The sequence below is a fragment of the Eptatretus burgeri genome, chromosome 9 (genome assembly GCF_056783735.1).
Source record: "Eptatretus burgeri isolate ZD-2024b chromosome 9, Ebu_testis_v1, whole genome shotgun sequence".
Lineage (NCBI taxonomy): Eukaryota > Metazoa > Chordata > Myxini > Myxiniformes > Myxinidae > Eptatretus > Eptatretus burgeri.
In genome coordinates this window covers 45,483,095-45,504,491 of record NC_140969.1, presented here as the reverse complement: position 1 = coordinate 45,504,491, position 21,397 = coordinate 45,483,095, and the positions used below count along the sequence as shown (strand labels likewise).

The following is a 21,397-nucleotide window of genomic DNA, read 5'->3' as shown; positions in this document are numbered from 1 at the left end:
AAACGCTCAGGAAGGAAAACTAGAAATTTGGAAGGAGAGATTGGGGTAGGGGGGTTAATGAGGGTAGAAAAGATCATGATTTTGGATTGTGGACAATATGAGATGGTGATGAACAGTTCTCTTGAAGACCTGTAGGGAAGAGTGGGATTGAAGAGTTTGTGGGAGTTTGTTCCAAAGGTGGGGAAAAAGAGGAATGAAAGAGTGAAGGTGAGCAGTGATCCTGAATTTCGGTAGTTTACCGAGAAAGGGTTGATGGTGGACCATGTGTGCATGGTGGACCCTGCAGAAACCTGTGGAGGACAAAGCACAGAAACAGCAGAGTGTGCAAACCCACAAACGAGATGATAGAAGACAGAGATCACCGACCTGTCTGTGATGGTGTAGTAATAGACCCATAGACTGTTTTTCATGGGATATTCCAACAATATTGAAGGACTTGGTTTCCACTGAAATATCAGGCCCGTAGCCAGGGCTCAGTATTAAGGGGGGCATATGAACTGGATGGGGGGGCACAATTATAATATTTCATATTTTTGATAACCCAGTATACTATTGTATTCATGCAGCATTGACACATCTATACTGAGGTTGCCGTCGCATATTAACCAAATTAATCTCAGCTCGATTTAATATGTTCCGATGTTTTTGGCCTAAAATTATTCGAATGCAGGAGAGCCGCAACAAACTGGCACATTCACAATGCAGATATTCAATGATTAGACAATTGGCACCAATTCAGGTGCACTTATACAAGGTGTTGTCAAGAATTGGCATTAGAAAAATCAATATACCAGAGATACAATGACTAAACGGGGGAGGTTGGCACCAGAATCAGTGCACTTTGAAATAAGATACAGTCGGCTATGATCTGCGATCATCACGTTAAACTATCAACAGCAAATACGACCAGCCTGAAGATACCACAAGGTCCGCATTTAAAGCAGTCAATTACACAGAGGTCAGGTTATGCACAAAGCACTAGATATGGGATATGCAAAGCACCAAACACAACATTTAACTTAAACATCAGAAGTACAAAGCAGCCGACCACGGCGGGTGCTGACCACAACCACACTGCAACCACAACCACACACGCATCACCAGCAGTCACACACACAATCTGAACTCCTCGTATAGTTTTTATACCACTGTACTCGCTGTCAGAAGAGCTGCAGGCGACGCGTCTCGGTGTGGAATCTTCTGAGGACATTCTCCTTCCATTCATTCAGGCATTTACGTGTGAGTTCTCTCTCAAAGGCCAGCTGTACCAGTTGTGCCTTGCGTACATGGCGCATGGACCGTCGATGGTCAGTGAAGACATTCCTCAATGTTGAGAATGAGTTTTCACACATGGCAGTGGACGCACCAAATGTTAGTCCAAGTCTCATAGCACTCACTACACTTGGCATGGCTTCCAGCGTTTTGTGGTATGTTGAGAGGAGTTTTTGTGTTGTCAATCTCTCGTTTAGCTGCTTTTCTGTCTGTGAGCGAATCAACTGCTTTGCAACCACACACTGTTTCACTGATGGTTGACTTTGTTAATGTCATGATGTGCTGGAGCAAGTGGGGATCCAAAAACGTGCCATTTTCGGGATTCAAGGCAGCGAGTGAACGGGCGAGTTGTGTGTTGCGCTCACTGAAGCGCTGAGCGATCTCGCCAAGCACAGTGTCAATTGCGCTGTAAAAAACCCTCTGCAGTTCCGTCTTGTCATTGTCGTTGTTTTGTCCTGTAGTCTCCAAAACTACAAACTGTTCCAAGTTGTTATGCATTGTGCGTCTCCGTTTTGGTGGTGCAGGTGTAGAAGTGCGAGTATCGTTGGCCTTGTTCCACAGATCAGTGAACTCATCCTCAGAGCGGAGTTTCTTCACGCACTCTGTAACACTCGCCACCAGTTCCAACCCCGTTAGCAAGTCCATGTCCTCTGCCTGCAAGAGTCTGTTCGGGCCATCTAACAACATCAGCAGTTTTTGTACAAAGATAGCAATGAACATGAAGGCAGGCCCAGAGACTTCCCGCAAAAGCCCGATAGCCTCCATCCTCACCTCTTCACCGTAGGCGCGCTCTGCATCAATCTCCGACAGTCAGGATGTGATATCCTTAAAATATCCTATGATCACAGACACGGTGGCAAAATGTCCCGTCCACCTTTGATCAAGAAGTCGTTTTAACCGCTCACCTTTACACTGTGCAGCAACAGTGGGTTTCTGAAGAATTTGTACAGGCAACAACAAACCTCGAGGAAATCAGTGACAGCTTTCTCTGCTGCCAGTGCGTGGATAACTACCAGATGGAGTTGGTGATTTAAGAAGTGCACATGGGGGATTTCTCTTTCCAATATCTCTTGCAACAACTTTTGCACCCCACCGTGCTTCCCAGCCATTACCGAAGCCCCGTCGTACACCTGACTTAATATTTTTGATGTGTCAAGTCCTGTTTTTATCAGCTCTGCAATTATTAGGTCTGTGAATGTTTTTGCATCTCCAGCGTCGGCTGTAGCTATTGTGAGTAGACGCTCTGTTGCTTCATTTGATGCCGATACAAAGCGAATGATGATTGATATGTTCTCGCATTCAGTGGGGTCCCTCGTCCCATCCACCTTGATGGTAAACCACGATGTGCCGACTTCTTCCACGATGGCATCCGGCACAACATTACTCAATGTGCAGATCAGTTCATTCTGAATTTCCGGACTAGTATAGCTTGCGTTTCGTGGGATATGCTGTATAATTTCGGCTAGCTCGGTGTCTTTTTTGAGTGTGTAGTTTAAAAGCGAGAGGGAGAGCCCACTGTGCCCGTCTGACATATCCTCAAAATTATCAAGGCTCCCTCTAAAAGGTATCTGATTTTCGGCGAGAAATCCCACAATATCTATAAGAGCAGACGCATAGTACCGGTTTCTATTTAGCTGGTCAGCATTGAGGAGTGTGGAAATCTCCTCACCACAATCGATGCGCCTCTCATTCTCCTTTCACCTCAAAACACAAGTTAAATGTTCCTTTGAAGTTGTGTGTTTGTGAAACCCCCTGTCTTTCTCCACGGCATGTTTCCAATTCCGGTAGCCTCGCACTGTGAAAGTAGAGTCCACTGGGCCGCGTGTGGTGTTAAACTTCCTACATGGATAGCAGAATGCTGCATCTGTCTGCACACTGCATTCCAGCCATTCATTAGTCTGGTACCACGAGGACACAAACGAGCGACTTGTTCTGCAACAGATGGCCAGGGTACCGCTGGAGAACAACTTGATTCGGTCTCTCACTTCCAAGATCATCGGGAAGCGGCTTGACAGTCACACCCGACCCCGAGGCCGCCGCCGAGTGTGGAAACTCGGCTGTCTGTGCTGGGGCTCCAGCCGCAGGGCTAACGTTGCTGGCTTGGCCAGGTTGGCCAGCTTCTGTCGGTATTTCATCGACATGATCGTCTTTTCCTCCTCCTCCAACTCCTCCCACAACATGTCTTTCATCATCTTCTTCATTTTCGTCGCTTGCATTTTTTCCTTTTCTGAGCCATTTTCGTATTTCCATCATCCACGTCTTTTTCTCCTGTTGCGAGCTCGCGCTCCGTGATTCGGCCCTCGTGACTCGCGAGATTTCACGGTTGTCAGTTTTATTTATTAAATGATCCATCCATCAAAAACAGGTTTTATCTGCATCATTTCAAATGTAACCACGATTACAAACACACATATTTTTAATTTTTATTATAAAATTACTTTTGTAAGATGGAGGGTTGACGGGTTGTGAAGGTCACGTGGTGCACGTGCACTTCATCTTTAATTATGTAAATTTACGTCTTTTCCTTAATCATATTATCATATTATGACTATATTACATTTATACCTAACTTACAACCGATCAGGTAACCTGCTCAATCAGGTCTCCATATCGAATACGCTGATTGGCTATTCCTTAAAACTAAATGATCCACGATATATAAAACCACCCACAACATCGACATTCGACACGAGGTCTTGGCTGCCGGTGTTGGTGCTTGTGTTATCTTTTATCTTATGGGCTTGGACTGTATTGTCTTGCCAATTGCTTTTGGAGATGCGCTAGGAAGCGCACACCTATCTCTTGACTGTTATTCAAAGAAGGATTTTATGAAAGAACAGTTTATCCAAGAAGGCCTCATTATTCACCACACTGAACATCTGGAATAAGGGTTTTAGTTCACACAGGTGAACTCCTAAACAGCAAGGTCACAGTGGGCGCTCGTCCTTAAACACTAAGTTGTTCACAGGGTACAACAGGGCATAAATGGGTGGCGTACAAGTGGGGGGGGCACCAGATGCGCCATGGGGGGCATTGCACCCAAATGCCCCCCCCCCTAGCGAGGGGCCTGCACTGCATCAAGCTGAGCAAGGTGTGAGGTCGGGCAGCTTTCCCATAGGGGAGAGTTCACAAAGCTGCGTTCACACTTGAATGGATACCAGGTGGGGTTGACTTCACTGCGAGTCATCAAAGTCCATTGTGTAAGTCCATTGCGAGTCATCAAAGTCCATTGCGAGTCATCAAAGTCCATTGCGAGTCATCAAAGTCCATTGTGTAAAGCACCGTCTCAAATGTGTCATGAACTGACATGCAGTTTCACCTTCATCAGGTTTAATTTCTCTGACCCTGCGGTGATTTCCCTCCTCTGTAAGTTCATACCTCTTCAACAAGGCCACTTTCAAGCGACCATAGTGGTGAGCATTCTCCGAGGGCATACTGGTACACACCCGCAGTGCTTTGCCTGTCAGAAGGGGGCTGAGATGAACTGCCCAGTCCTCTCTGTTCCAACGTTGACTCGCAGTGAAATGCTCGCATCTCTCAAGGTATGCATCCAGCTCATCGTGTTTCTCATCAAATGTGAGAAGCTTCGGCTTGTTTGCCATTACTTTTACATCACCAGTGTCAGGTGTGATGCGAGCAGGTGTAGCTGGTTCAATCTGCAACTGTAATCTTGCCAATTCAATCGTCATTCGCATTTCTTCCTTCATACGTTCAGCTTCCCGAGCGCGCTCCCGTTCCGCCTCCTCTTTGCGTACCTCATGTTCTGGCTCCTCTTTCTGTTTGTCTTTCCACATGTTCCTGATCCTTCTCTTCGTTTGCAGCCGCTTGCTGTTCTTTAACAAATGCCATGAGTGTCTCGCCCTTCAGTCCAAGCCACTCACTCAATCCATTTGTCAAACTCCACGGCAGATGGATGAGTGGTCAATTTGAACTCAGATCACAACGACAGCACAATGGCTGATGCGTAGTCTTCCTCGTCTACTGTTTCTGTGACACCGTAAAACCTTTTACCACTGACAATCATGAACACATAAACTTTAAATAAGTTATGGACACGTCCACTTTAAAGCTATATGAAATGTACATGTATACTTTCATACACTCAACCACACCTCTGAGTTTATGTACATTTTAAAACTGAACAAGGGATGTTTTCATTACAATGAAAAGAGCCTTGATTAATATTTGATGTATTGAATTTAAAAACTGTCCTTTTGTCAGCGTTTTGTATGTACTGTATGCTGTCGAGATGTCGAGGCGTGTGTTCAATTACCAAGAAGATAGTGTGCGCTTGCCAAGACAGCCGTTCCTTATCAACTGCTTTGAATGGAGTGCTTGCTTGAGTGCTTTCGCCATTTGGTCAGCACCGCACAAGAAACTTGAATCTGAACACAAGCAACTGCACTTGGTAACTAACGAGGGAGAAGGGGTGGTGTGGGAGTCTGGAGAGACTGTAGTGGGAGGAGGAATGGGTGAGAGGAAGTGGGGGAAGGGGTGGGGTGGGATTCCGGAGGGACTGGGGTGGAAGGAGGCAGGGGAAGGGGTGGGGTGTGAGTCCAGAGGGACTGGGGTGGGAAGAGGAAGGGGTGGGAGAAGGCAGAGGAATAGGTGGGGTGGCATAAGGAAGGGGTGGTGTGGGAGGAGGTACAGGTAGGGGTGGAGTGGGAGTCTGGAGGGAGGAGGGTGGGAGGAGGAAATGGTGGGATTGGAGGAAGGACCTGGTATTGCCCAGCAACACACTATTAATATATATATATATATATATATATATATATATATATATAAAATATATATATATATATAAAATATATATATATATATATATATATATATATATATATATATATATATAAAATATATATATATATATATATATATATATATATATATATAAAATATATATATATATATATATATATATAAAATATATATATATATATATATATATATATATATATATATAAAATATATATATATATATATATATATATATATATATATATATAAATAAAATATATATAATATATATATATATAAAATATATATAATATATATATATATATATATATATATATATATATATATATATATATATATATATATATATATATATATATATATATATATATATATATATATAAAATATATCTTCTTCTTCCTCTTTCGGCTTGCTCCCGTTAGGGTCGCCACAGCGGACCAACTGTCTCCATTTCGCTCTATCCTCCACATCTTCCATTGACACTCCAACCACCCGCATGTCCGCCCTCACCGCATCCATGAACCTCTTCTTTGGCCTTCCTCTTCTCCTCCTGCCTGGCGGCTCCATCTTCAACATCCTTCTCCCGATATACTCTGTTTCCCTCCTGTGCACATGTCCAAACCATCTCAATCTCGCCTCTCTCACTTTGTCTCCAAACCGTCCTACCAGCGCTGTCCCTCTAATATACTCATTTCTTATCCTATCCATCCTCGTCACTCCCAACGAGAATCGCAGCATCTTTAACTCTGCCACCTCCAGCTCTGCTTCCTGTCTTTTGTAAGTGCCACCGCCTCCAAACCATACAACATAGCTGGTCTCACTACCGTCTTGTATACTTTCCCTTCACTCTTGCAGCTACCCTTCTGTCACAAATCACTCCTGCAACTCTTCTCCACCCACTCCATCCTGCCTGCACTCTCTTTTCACTTCTCTCCCACACTCTCCATTACTTTGGACGGTTGATCCCAAGTATTTAAACCAATCCACCTTCCCCACCTCAACTCCTTGCAACTGCACCATACCACCACCCTCCCTCTCATTTACGCACATGTACTCCGTCTTACTCCTACTGACTAACATTCCCCTTCTCTCCAGTGCGTACCTCCACCTCTCAAGGCTCGATTCAGCCTGCTCCCTACTCTCCCTACAGATCATGATGTCATCCGCGAACATCATGGTCCATGGAGACTCCAGTCTGATCTCGTCCGTCAACCTGTCCATCACCATTGCAAACAGGAAAGGGCTCAGAGTCGACCCTTGGTGCAATCCCACTTTTACCTTAAACCGGTCCGTCATTCCTAACACACACCTCACCGCTGTCACACTGTCCTCATACATATCCTGCACGATCCTCACATACTTCTCCAACACTCCCGACTTCCTCATACAATACCACAACTCCTCTCTTGGCACCCTATCATAAGCTTTCTCTAAATCCACAAACACACAATGTAACTCTTTCTGGCCTTCCCTATACTTCTCCATCAACATTCTCAAAGCAAACATCGCATCAGTGGTGCTCTTTCCTGGCATAAACCCATATTGCTGCTCACAGATCGTCACCTCTCCTCTCAACCGAGCTTCCACTACTCTTTCCCACAACTTCATGGTGTAGCTTAACAACTTTATCCCTCTGTAATTTCCACAGCTCTGCACATCACCCTTATTCTTGAAAATCGGGACCAGTACACTTAATCTCCACTCCTCCGGCATCCTCTCACTTTCCAAGACTTTATTAAACAATCTGGTTAACAACCCCACTGCCATCTCTCCTAAGCACTTCCATGCCTCCACTGGTATACCATCTGGGCCAACTGCCTTTCCACTTTTCATCTTCTTCATAGCAGTCCTCACTTCATCCTTACTGATCCACCCCACTTCCTGATTCACTATCTCCACCTCTTCCAACCTTCTCTCTCTCTCATTTTCTTCATTCATCAGCTCCTCAAAGTACTCCATCCACCTTCTCAACACACTCTCCTCGCTCGTCAGCACATTCCCATTTGCGTCCTTTATCACCCTAACCTGCAGCACATCCTTCCCAGCTCGGTCCCTCTGTCTTGCCAATCGGTATAAATCCTTTTCCCCTTCTTTGTATCCAACTTCTCATACAGCTCGTCATATGCCTTTTCCTTGGCCTTAGCCACCTCTCTTTGCCTTTTCTACGCCACTCCTTGTACTCCTGCCGACTTTCTTCATCTCTCTGACTATCCCACTTCTTTTTCGCCAACCCCTTCTTCCTTATACTTTCCTGTACTTCCTCATTCCACCACCAAGTCTCCTTATCTTCCTTCCTCTGTCCAGATGTCACACCAAGTACCTTCCGAGCAATCTCCCCTCACAACTTCTGCTGTCGTTGCCCAATCATCCCACCCATCTTTACCACCATCCAACGCTTGTCTCACCTCCTCCCTAAATTTCACGCAACAGTCTTCCTCCTTCAGCTTCCACCATCTGGTCCTTGGTTCAGCCCTCACTCTCTTCCTCAACCTCACCTCTAAAGTCATCCTACAGACCACCAATCGATGCTGTCGAGCTACACTCTCCCCCTGCCACAACCTTACAGTCACTAATCTCTTTCAGGTTGCATCTCCTACTTAAGATGTAATCCACCTGTGTGAACTTTCCTCCACTCTTGTATGTCACCCTGTGTTCCTCCTTCTTCTTGAAATACGTGTTTACCACTGCCATTTCCATTCTTTTTGCAAACTCTACCACCATTTGCCCTTCCACATTTCTCTTGTTGAGACCGTACCTCCCCATCACCTCCTCATCCTCTTTATTCCCTTCCCCAACATGTCCATTGAAATCTGCTCCAATCACCACTCTTTCATCCTTGGATACACTCTCCACCACTTCATCTAACTCACTCCAGAAATCTTCTTTATATTCCATCTCACACCCCATATGTGGGGCATATGCACTGATGACATTCATCATCACCCCTTCAATTTCCAACTTCACACTCATCACTCGGTCAGACACCCTCCTCACCTCCAATACCCTCTTGACATGATCTTCCTTCAGGATTATCCCGACACCATTTCTCCTCCCATCCACACCATGGTAGAACAGTTTGAAACCACCTCCAATGCTCCTCGCCTTACTCCCCATCCACTTGGTCTCTTGTACACACAGTATGTCCACCTTTCTTCTCTCCATCATATCAGCCAACTCTCGCCCTTTGCCAGTCATCGTCCCAACATTCAGAGTTCCAACTCTCACCTCCACACTTCTACCCTTCCCCCTCTCCCACTGCCTCCGGACTCGCCTTCCCCGTCTCCTTCTCCTCCTTCGCCCAGCAGTAGCACAATTTCCACTGGTACCCTGCTGACCACCGGTACCGGTGGCGGTCGTTGGTAACCCGGGCCTCGACCGATCCGGTATGGAAATTCGTTTTGTATAATGATTTGGCATAGGTTTTTACGCCGGATGCCCTTCCTGACGCAACCCTGGTCGCCTCTTACGGTGTAAGACACACAGGGATATGGTACACCTATTCTAACCGGGGCATACACCGGGCCCAGTACAACTGGTGCTCATTTCGCCGACCTCGGAAGGATGGCAGGCTGAGTCAACCCCCTGGTGTTTTCGACTTGGTTTATATATATTTATATATATATATATATTTATTTATATATATATACATATATATATATATATATATATACACATTATATATATATATATATATATATATATATATATATCTATATACACACTATATATTTATATATATATATATATATATATATATATATACATATATTAATTCAGTGTCCCAACGGGGATTGAACTCATGACGTCTTAGGTCCCAAGCCACTGCCCTTACCACTGCGCCAACACCAGGCATATATATATAAAATATATAAAATATATATAATATATATAATATATATATATAAAAAATATATATAATATATATATATATAAAATATATATATAAAATATATATAATATATATAATATATATATATATATATAATATATATATAATATATAAAATATATATAATATATGTAATATATATATAATATATATATATATATATATATATATATATATATATATATATATATATATAATTCCAGCAATGTGTGTGTGTGTGTGTGTGTGTGTGTGTGTGTGTGTGTGTGTGTGTGTGTGTGTGTGTGTGTGTGTGTGTCTGTGTGTGTGTGTGTGTGTGAGTGTGTGAGTGTGTGTGTCTGTGTGTCTGTGTGTCTGCGACCGCTGTTTCTCGACAACCGCCGGTCCGATCTGATTGAAACTTGCCAGGAATATTTCAGGGGCCGCGAGGGTGTGCCTCTTCAGGGTTTGATATTAATCGGACGAGCGGTTCCCAAGTTACGGCCATTTATCTGTCAACCAATGACAGGACACGGTGCGATGACATCACGAATCTAAAGATTTCGTAAGTATATTGATGCCTTCCGTTTCTGTTTGTTTGTTTGTTTGTATGTTTGTTTGTTTGTATGTTTGTTTGTTTGTTTGTTTGTAGGCATGATAACTCGAGAACGGAAGAAACTACCAATGTCAAATTGCATCACGTGATTCAGGAGGGTGATGGCTAGTGCTGATTAGATTTTGGTCAAAAATCGGTCAAAGGTCAAGGTCACAGTGAGGTCAAACATCCAAAAAATGATAACTCGAGAACGGAAGAAGCCACCAATGTCAAATTACACCATGTGATTCAGGAGGGTGGTGGCTAGCGCTGATTAGATTTTGGTCAAAATCGGTCAAAGGTCAAGGTCACAGTGAGGTCAAACATCCAAAACATTCGATTTTTGATGGTTTGGTACAGAATCATCGTAGAAACTTCTGGTTTGCGTCGCTACCTTGTCTGGAGACAGCTTTTATTAGACAAGGTCAGAAGTCAAGTTGACGGTTTCGTAAGTACCAGTCTATGACTGCTTGTTTGTTTGTTTGTTTGTAGGCACGATAACTCGAGAACGGAAGAAGCTACCAATGTCAAATTACACCACGTGATTCAGGAGGGTGATGGCTGGTGCTGATTAGATTTTGGTCAAAATCGGTCAAAGGTCAAGGTCACGCTGAGGTCAAATATTCAATTTTTGATGGTTTGGTACAGATAACTCGAGAACGGAAGAAGCTACCAATGTCATATTACACCACGTGATTCAGGAGGGTGATGGCTAGCGTTGCTTAGATTTTGGTCAAAGTCGGTCAAAGGTCAAGGTCACAGTGAGGTCAAACATCCAAAACATTTGATTTTTGATGGATTCGTACAGAATCATCGTAGAAACTTCTGGTTTGCGTCGCTACCTTCTCTCGAGACAGCTTTTATTAGACAAGGTCGGAGGTCAAGTTGACAATTTCGTAAGTACCAGTCTATGACTGCTTGTTTGTTTGTTTGTTTGTAGGCACGATAACTCGAGAACGGAAGAAGCTACCAATGTCAAATTACACCACGTGATTCAGGAGGGTGATGGCTAGTGCTGATTAGATTTTGGTCAAAGTCAGTCAAAGGTCAAGGTCACAGTGAGGTCAAACATAATTCCGTAAATCCACGTGGAGAAATGGAGTATTTTTGCTTCGATCGACGTTACGAGTTAGTTTTAACTTCGATTTTAATTTTGTCTTCGGTTTTTGCGATCGCTTCGGACGCTTTAAACTCGGTTGTCGAAATTCTGGTAAAAATCGGATGTTTTGGAGACGTTTTAAGATTGTATAAAAAAAATATTTCACTCGACGCGTCACGGGTCGTCCCATGATGCAGTGCGCTTGAGCAGACGCGTCGTTGAGTTACGTTAAGGTATAATTGCGTGGAGAAATGGAGATTTTTGCTTCGGTCGACGTTACGATTTTTGATGGTTTGATACAGAATCATCGTAGAAACTTCTGGTTTGCGTCGCTACCTTCTCTGGAGACAGGTTTTATTAGACAAGGTCAGAGGTCAAGTTGACGATTTCGTAAGTACCAGTCTATGACTGCTTGTTTGTTTGTTTGTAGGCACGATAACTCGAGAACGGAAGAAGCTACCAATGTCAAATTACACCACGTGATTCAGGAGGGTGATGGCTAGTGCTGATTATATTTTGGTCAAAATCGGTCAAAGGTTAAGGTCACAGTGAGGTCAAATATTCGATTTTTGATGGTTTGGTACAGATAACTCGAGAACGGAAGAAGCTACCAATGTCAAATTACACCACATGATTCAGGAGGGTGGTGGCTTGTGCTGATTAGATTTTGGTCAAAATTGGTCAAAGGTCAAGGTCACAGTGAGGTCAAACATCCAAAACATTCGATTTTTGATGGTTTGGTACAGAATCATCGTAGAAACTTCTGCTTTGCGTCGCTACCTTCTCTAGAGACAGCTTTTATTAGACAAGGTCAGAGGTCAAGTTGACGATTTCATAACTACCAGTCTATGACTGCTTGTTTATTATTTGTTTTGATTTTTTGCATGATTGACGTCACAATTCTTCTTCTTCTTTGTTTGGTATGACGTTACAATCGACGCTGGGGACCTGAGTATGTGCCTTTTCAAGGTTTGATATTAATTGGACGAGCGGTTCCCAAGTTACGGCCATTTATCTGTCAACCAATGAGAAGACACGGTTCTATGACGTCACGAATGACGTCACAATTAATGTTTATTTATATATATTTTTTTTTTGCACGATTGACGTCACAATTCTTCTTCGTTTGGTATGACATCACAATTGACGCTGGGGACAATTGGCGCTGGGAAGAATGTGCCTTTTCAAGGTTTGATATCGTTCTTCATCCATTTCAGCTGTTTCCCAAGGTTTGAAAGCTGTTTTTTCCCAAGGTTTGAATTGATTGTTCAAATTATTATTTAATCCCAAGGTTTGGGGGGGCGAGAGAGAAGGGACGAGAGATAGGGGGCGTCACAATTCGAGAGAGGAGGGGCACGAGAGGGGGCGGAAGAGGGGATGTGAGGGGGTGAGAGTGGGGGCGAGAGAGGAGCGAGAGAGGAGGGAGGAGAGAGGAGGGGTGAGACTAGGGGGGAGAGAGGGGATGAGAGAGGGGGGGAGAGAGGGGGGAGAGAGGGGGGGCGTCACAATTCTTCTTCTTCTTCGTTTGATATGACATCACAATTGACGCTGTGGACCTGAGTATGTTTCCCAGGTGTTTCCCAAGTTAGGGCCATTTGTGATACGGTTGGTCCGATCTAATTGAAATAATGCCCCAATCCAGTTGTCGTTTACAAGAGTGAAGGAACGAAGCTGCACCTACTGGCACGCACCTACAGGCCCGCACCTACGGGCTCGCACTAGTATATTTCAATTTTACATCGTGATTATATAGCTGGGATGTTCAAATTGTAAATATGAGACTTTCGAAGACGTCTTTGGCTTACCAGAGCACCAACATGGTGGACGTATGATTTTCCTGCTGCAAATTGTGGGTGGAGTCAGGCCAGCTCTCCAGCCATTGGGTTCCAAGGCTTCATATGTTCGCAGCTTCACTACATTTTTAATATATAAGATATATCAAGTCAATCAGATGAAAATTGACAATTTATATGACCTTGACGTTTTGACCTATTGACTTCAAAAAAAATAGCCTTCGAGTTTGTGACTACCTCAACCAGGTGGTTAAGCTTTGTGAAGATCGGAGTAAAGTTGTGACCTTTAGGCGATTAACCCACAGACAGACAGACAGACAGATATACAGAATAACAGACCAGAACTAGAGAGTTCATAGAGCACATTACCCCATGCTGTGTTCAGAAACAAGGACATGGGCTAGATCTACAAACGACAGAAATTTGATTGGTCGTGACAACGTAAAATGCCGTACTATTTTGCCCAAGTACTGTTAGACGGAAGGATTTTGAAAGTGTCAAAAAGGCGATTTGCGTTCTGTAGCGTTCAAATATATAATTCAATATTACAAAGATTTTAAAGGTTGTTGAAAAAAATTACAGAGGTTTACCACTGTTGATACAGTCTTTTACACCACCTTATTTACCACATTACATTTGTTCTTTGTGCCTATTGTTTGTGTGCTTTATAACGTCCTTAAAAACAGTAAGTGTCCTGGTTGGAATGATTTTCAATTTTGTTTGACTTCAAGACAGGCAGGCAGAGTAAAAAAAAAAGACTATCTCACTCCTCTCTGCGCAGTGTGCATGCACAATTGGGATGACTTCAGAGCCAAAGAACTGCTAAACTACAGATTGTTTTCCAATTCATGTTCAAAATATAACACTCAATTGAAATTAAGTTGTTCATGTGCAGAGTGCGGAGCACATGCGCGTAAATGAGAGGGAGGGTGGTGGTATGGTGTGGTTGCAAGGAGTTGAGGTGGGGAAGGTGGATGGGTTTAAATACTTGGGATCGACTGTCCAAAGTAACGGAGAGTGTGGGAGAGAAGTGAAAAAGAGAGTGCAGGCAGGATGGAGTGGGTGGAGAAGAGTTGCAGGAGTGATTTGTGACAGAAAGGTAGCTGCAAGAGTGAAGGGGAAAGTATACAAGACGGTAGTGAGACCAGCTATGTTGTATGGTTTGGAGGCGGTGGCACTAACAACAAGACAGGAAGCGTAGCTGGAGGTGGCAGAGTTAAAGATGCTGCGATTCTCGTTGGGAGTGATGAGGATGGATAGGATAAGAAATGAGTATATTAGAGGGACAGCGCAAGTAGGACGGTTTGGAGACAAAGTGAGAGAGGTGAGATTGAGATGGTTTGGACATGTGCACAGGAGGGAAACGGAGTATATCGGGAGAAGGATGTTGAAGATGGAGCCGCCAGGCAGGAGGAGAAGAGGAAGGCCAAAGAAGAGGTTCATGGAGACGGTGAGGGCGGACATGCGGGTGGTTGGAGTGTCAATGGAAGATGTGGAGGATAGAGCGAAATGGAGACGATTGATCCGCTGTGGTGACCCCTAACGGGAGGTATCCGAAAGAAGAAGAAGAAGAAGAAGAAGAAGAAGAAGAAGTTCAAAATATAACACTAAATTGAAATTAAGTTGTTCCTCGATCATAAACTGACATTTTTACACAGAAGGACAGATAAACAGGAGTGAACCATTTGCTTAACCCTGCTTTTCACTTCACATGTGCTTGGTAATAACCAATACACTTGTGAATCTTCAATTTTGCAAGTAACATATACTTTTCAAATTATATACAGTATGATTGTTAAAACACCAACTTTAGAGTTAACTACACTTTTAATATGAGGATGAGTCAAAAATGATTCCCCTGGAAATTTTCATCTGAGCCAATTTCTAACCTGAGCCAATCCCATTGCAAAAGCAATAGCATGAGGAAACTCATTCATCATGAGGAAAAAATGTGTGACACTGACTGGTAACCGAGTAGAAACGGTCACCACCTTTTCTGCACAGTTAGCAGCCAGTGTCAGAGGTGTAGAAAAGGTACTCCACATCATAAAAGGCTAATCAGCATCCTTAATTTAGATTATTTGAAATGCAGTGACCTGATCGATAGCCCAAGGGTCATGGAAATAACCATCTCGTGATGGGTGCCACCACCGCAGCCGCGTGGTAGGCCCCGCAGCTTTCAGGGGGATCTCTAGTGCGACGTAATGCACCCGGTGGCTCATATTCAGAAAGCAAAGTTCTTGAAGCAATGTCCAGGTCTGTCCACCATCCGTTGAGAACTGCAACAGTAGCGGCTGCGTCTGTGCATTTGGTGCGGCTTTTGAGCAACCAAGACGTAGGAAAAACTGCAGAAATCTGTGGTTCCATAAAAATATAGGCAAATGGTGAGGGGTCGTGGGGATAGGTTAATGTGCAATTATATGGCATTCCCTCTTTTGTTGTGTTTCCCCAACCCCAAAGTCCTGGTTAGGCTAATGATTTACGATGTTAGGCTAATGCTAGGCCAATCTGCAATTCATTTGTGCAGTTCTACATTGTCCTTTCAAAAATAAATACCATTCTACTGGGATGTAGCCAATTCCAGTAAGTTTAAGTCTTGACTTATGAACAATCTCAATGAATAAGGAAAAGTGAGGGCTTGGAGGCTACCACTATGGAAAAAGCAAGATGGTGAAAGTGTGTGAAGCAAAGTCAATGAGACAATATGAAGAAAAAATAATCATAGCTTTACCTCGCATGTGAGAGATCAAGGTCAGCAGTGACAAGCATACGCAGGCCATTCTCACCAAAATAAAGACTGGAACCAGACAGCAGCAAGCCACAGTGTCTGGATGGCTTTCCACCACTCCACATCAAGAATTTATTGCTGCTTGGCATTCCTGTAGAAGAGAGAATGAAAAAACTGCTCCAACTCTCATCAATAAAATCCAACTACGCTTCGTCCTGATATAAGCCTACCGTTTTAAAGTTACTCTATAAAGAATTGTTAAAACATTATTGTAAGGCCTGAATATTTCATGACAAGATGGAAACAATATTAAGTTGGTAAAACAAAATACAAAAAACCTTGGGTACATATGGCATTCATATATGATAATTCTCTTGTGTTTCATTCTTTGGTTTCAAGTAAAAGGTTGTAGAAATAACTAGGCTTGTTTATATGTGGAAGATTATTTTAATAGGTAGCTTAACAGCAAGTCATACTGTTATGTGGGTTGGTTACTGCAACATAAGCAAACAGAAGCAAAACGACCTCTCTGTGGTATATTCTCCAGGCTCCTAAAAGCATCACTAACACATGGAAATGTTACAAATTGCATCTCCTAAAGAGGTTGCAAAGCATAATAAGGCAAACTGTATCACAAATGTCACTCAAAATTACCATGATTGTGTTTAAAACATTGCGAATATAAGAACTGTTTCCCACCATCTCAGATGGTCCCCAATCCAAAACCATGATCTTTTCTACGTAATTAACCCCCACCCCAAAAACTCCTTCCAAATTTCCAAATTTCCCTTCTGAGAGTTTTCTTCTGTATCCATCTTGTCTACCCCATGGCATCCTCTCCTGCCCCCTCCATTCCTCCTCACATCCATTATTTGTTCGCCTCCCTCTGTCTTGGCCTTCAGCTCTGTTGAGTCCTGATCCGGTCAGTGCACTAGTATTAGCTCTTCCGCAAGCCTCGACTGTGTATACAAAAAAAAATAACAATGAAGCTTTTCACGAAAGTTTTGAGGCAATGGCATGCAGCTCCACTCATAGGATACAGCATCACTCATGGCACAACACCGCCATGTATGGCTCAGGCAGCGCTGCTCACAGTTCAAACACCACTGCTGACGGCACAACAGCCATGCTCACGGCTCATGCGGTATGGACGATAGTACAAACAGCAGAACCTATTAAGATTTCAAGGCTAATGTGGTATGGACAGTAGTACAAACAGCAGAAGTAATGGCAGGATAATATCACTCACAGTACATAACATTGCTCATGGACCTATACCCTGCTCACAGCTCAAGGTATGTACAGCATTGCTCCCAGTTGTACAGCAATGATGATAGCAAATACAGCAATGCTCACATCACATCTAGTGCTGCTCACTGCATGGAGTGCCATTTATGACAAGAAGGTTGAAAACTCTTTGTATAACTTGCTAGTGGATATCAAACAGACTATGTAGAAAGAGATTGGGGGGCAAGGCATTAAGCATTTTACCTTCAAAATCTTCCACGAGGAAGTTTGGTTGGGTAGGCCCCTCCTCACAGGTCATCCCAGAATAGCCTTTATCGCAGATGCACAAAGAGCCTTTGATGCACATGCCATGGTGACTGCACATGGCCTCGCACTGTGGACCAATGTAAATGTTGTCTATGGCCCATGTGACCAGAGGGGGCATACCAGGTGGGTAAAAGCCTTGGTACCAACGGAAGCGAACTAACCTGTGGACAGAGAGGGGAGGAAAGAGGATCGGGGAAAGGAAAATACAGAAATACAGAAAAGGAAATCATGTAAATAAGAAATATGGCCAGAAACAATAATAAACTGTTGTTGTCTTGTAATGGCTGACGACTAAGCACTAACTAGTTTCTAACCGATTAAGATTGCCCTGTTAATCTGAAACCTACCCACATAGCTGCAGCCGCCCAACGTGAATGACCTCACGCCACCAGCCACTTGCTGAGCCCATGTAGTACTTGCTGCTAGGTTGGAGTGGCGTGGAGCAAAGTGGGCTGTCTTGCCATCGAGCTTGGCACTGTGGTTGCACCGGGTGCCAGCTCGCACCAAAATCACGAGAAAATTCAAGATGTACAGGGTTGGCAGCTGATCCCTCCATGGTGCAGCCAACACTGATCTGGGGAAGTCATCGAAGACATCATTCTCATAAGCTACATCACCTAATGGAACAAGGTTGCTTTACCTAAAAGTTGTTTGAAAATTTTAACATTACTACTTACTTCACCACTACCAATCTCCTCTGTAGACTCCCCTCCACACACATGACCAACTTTTATGTTCACATTGTTCACACTACGTTATATCCTTCAAAGTAGCTATCAATTATTTGACCCATAATATAACAATCCTCAGGTGTGCCACTGATACAAAATTCCTTCAGCAAAGACTTTATCTACTGTCTCCACTATCCATTATACTGCTCACATCAAACGTCTATCACACTGTTTATACTCGTCCTCTCTTCTCTTTGTTCCCCAATTGACTTGCTGTCTATTCAATTGTTTCTCAAACATATTTCCACTACCTTTCTTTACCTATACTGCCATCGGACTAATCCAATCCCAAGGTGAAAAAAAAAAGAAAAAGTACATAACAACTGCTCTAGACGAGCTGCAAACATGACTTGATCTTAAAACATGCTTCTAAATAAAATCAATGCAATTAACTACAATGTTATTGCAACATTACAGTAGAAAGCATATCAAAATCCAAAGCCTATCCACATCTGATTTGTACTCAAACTAAACTTGACAAAAACAACAGCTAAAAAAAAAAGAGAAGTTAACTTAATTAATCATCTCATTATTCTCAAAAGAAATGTTTGTTGAAAAATTGATGACAGAAGTTCAAATGGTAAAAAACGCTATATGGTCTGGAGCTGGACACACACACACGCTCGCACGCACGCACGCGCACACGCGCACACACACACACACACACACACACACACACACACACACACACACACACACACACACACACACGCACACGCTCGCACGCACGCACGCGCGCACGCACACACGCACAAAACCCAATCTCCCATTGCGTGGCAGATGGGTTAAATATAAAAACAATTAGAACAGTACTCGGTAGAGCGCATACCTCCGCCAGGCTGAACAGTTTACATTTTGTATCCCACTGATCGCAGGATCTGGATCCGGACCTGAACCAAATCTAATCAACTTGTTCTGGTCACCTAACCAACTCATCCATGTAGTATTGTCATAACTCATCCACAACTTTTTGAAATGTCATGTTATATATCGTTTTTGGCCCCATCTCTCAATGGTAAAGAATCACTTAAAAAAATAAAATGAAAAAAAACCTCTCGCATCTGGACCTTCCCCAAAATCGAACCAACTTCTCCTTGTCAAACACACAATCTGTCCACCAAGTTTTGTCTGAATTTGACCAAAACATTTTGAGATATCGTGCTATATATCATTGTTTTGGCCCTATTTCTCAATGGTGAAGAATCCCTTAAAAATTATAGTATCTAGATCCGTATCTGGATCTTCACCAAAATCTAACCAATTCATCCTTGTCACACACCAAAACTGTCCACCAAATTTTGTCGGAATCCATCCACAGCCTCTTGAGATATCCTACTCATGGACAAACAGACAGACAGACAGACAGGGGTGAAAACACAACCTACACCCACCTTTGGTGGCAGAGGAAACAAAATCAACCACATCCATCCCATTCCCCATAAGGATTGCTGAATCCAAAGACTGATTTCTCTGAAATCTAATGAGATGAGAAATACTTTTTGGGAAATGCTGGTTCATAAATGTAGGTTATATTGTTACTGCCATTTCCTATTTTATGGAGCTATTTACATGACAGTCTCTGCACGATCTACTTTCAGAAACGTACTGAATTTGATATTTCTAAAGAACTTTCCTGAATCATGCACCTGGTAATGATCGACCAAAAATAAATTTGCTTGTTACTGATGACCTTTCACAGGTGTGACAGGATAGTGCAGAGGTAGCGTACCGTATTTACCTTTGAACTGTTAAGTCTGGGTTTGATTCTCCATCTGACTATAAACTGTCAGATTAGTGCTTCGCAGGCAGAGCTCTGCATCACAACATGCAGCATCCCGAGGACTGATGTTCAGCTGTATGTTCCATCGACTAGCTGTAATTGGTGGATGCAAGATATCCTATGAGATATCTTGTGAAGAGTATGCAAGTTATGCCCAGCATGCTAAGAATTAATTTCCAAGTTCTTGCCACCTGCAGTTGAACGCTAGAGGCCTGGCCAGCTGGTTTCGTGAAACACTTGGGTCAAAAATTTTCCTCGGCTGACCCCACAAAAGGGTGACAATAATTGGGGCCTTTAAATAAGCAGTAGATCGATGACCCTTCGCTAAACCCTGAATATGACATACAGCTGTCTCAAGGTCCTGCCATTGTAACGATGATTGTTCAAGTGCTTTGCAAATATGCCTGCAAGCAAGACGAAGCATTCTTATTGCCTTTGAGGCCTCCCTCACAAAATGCAAGAACATCGAGTCAAAGCCTCTATTTTCAACCTTTGATGGAGTTCCAGAAGCCAAAAATGCAGTTGAGGATTCGATCAAGGATGTTGTTCAAGGAGAAAGGTTTATTTTTTTTCTTTGTCCAAATGGCAGAAATCTGAATGAATGATCTGATATCCATCTCATGATGGAAGAGATTTGAAGTAAGCATTCAACATGAAGTACATACAACTGAAAATAAAATTTCTGAAATTGCTTGAATATCAAAGCATCTTACACCCATGGACACAAATAAAGTCAAACTGTGCGATAGTATGGAAACATTTTGAGTAAATTACCATGTAAAGTGCACTACAAAGCCCAGGATTTGTTCAGCTCCTTCCTTGGCACACCTGAGCTTCTGACAACATACAAAGCTTTTGTTCACAGCCTGATGGAGTACGGCTCTCCCCTCTGGGCTGGTGCTCCTGCCTCTCACTTTTCTTGGCTTCACGCTATGGAAACCAAGGCATTGAGGATCATTGGTATTTCCCGCGGTGAGGCTGAGGCTTCGGGCCTCTCACTCTCACTGCAAGCAGGTCGGTGGTCTTTTTGTCTTCTTCCGTCTCCTCTCCGGTCTCGCCCCCCTCCCCCCCTGCTCTGTCTGCGATTTGTCCCCAACATATTTCCGCAGGGCGCTCAAGGTCCGCCAACAACCCCCTTCTGATAAAACGACGAAAATCACGAATCACTGCTCACCTTCACTCTTTCATTCCTCTTTTTACCTGCCTTTGGAATAAACTCCCACACTCTCTTCAATCCCTT

General features: G+C 43.2%; 1 protein-coding gene across 1 annotated transcript in view; it reads right to left on the bottom strand.

Annotated features, from left to right (window-relative positions):
- Positions 1-21,397, bottom strand: part of RELN (reelin) — a 346,725-nt gene that overhangs the window by 107,338 nt on the left and 217,990 nt on the right. Inside the window, exons 41-44 of the mRNA XM_085894992.1 lie at positions 17,994-18,220; positions 17,584-17,807; positions 16,096-16,243; positions 15,461-15,719 (exon numbers count right to left, since the gene is read on the bottom strand). Coding sequence (XP_085751118.1) covers positions 15,461-15,719; positions 16,096-16,243; positions 17,584-17,807; positions 17,994-18,220 — 858 coding nt within the window. The remainder of the gene's footprint in view (positions 1-15,460; positions 15,720-16,095; positions 16,244-17,583; positions 17,808-17,993; positions 18,221-21,397) is intronic.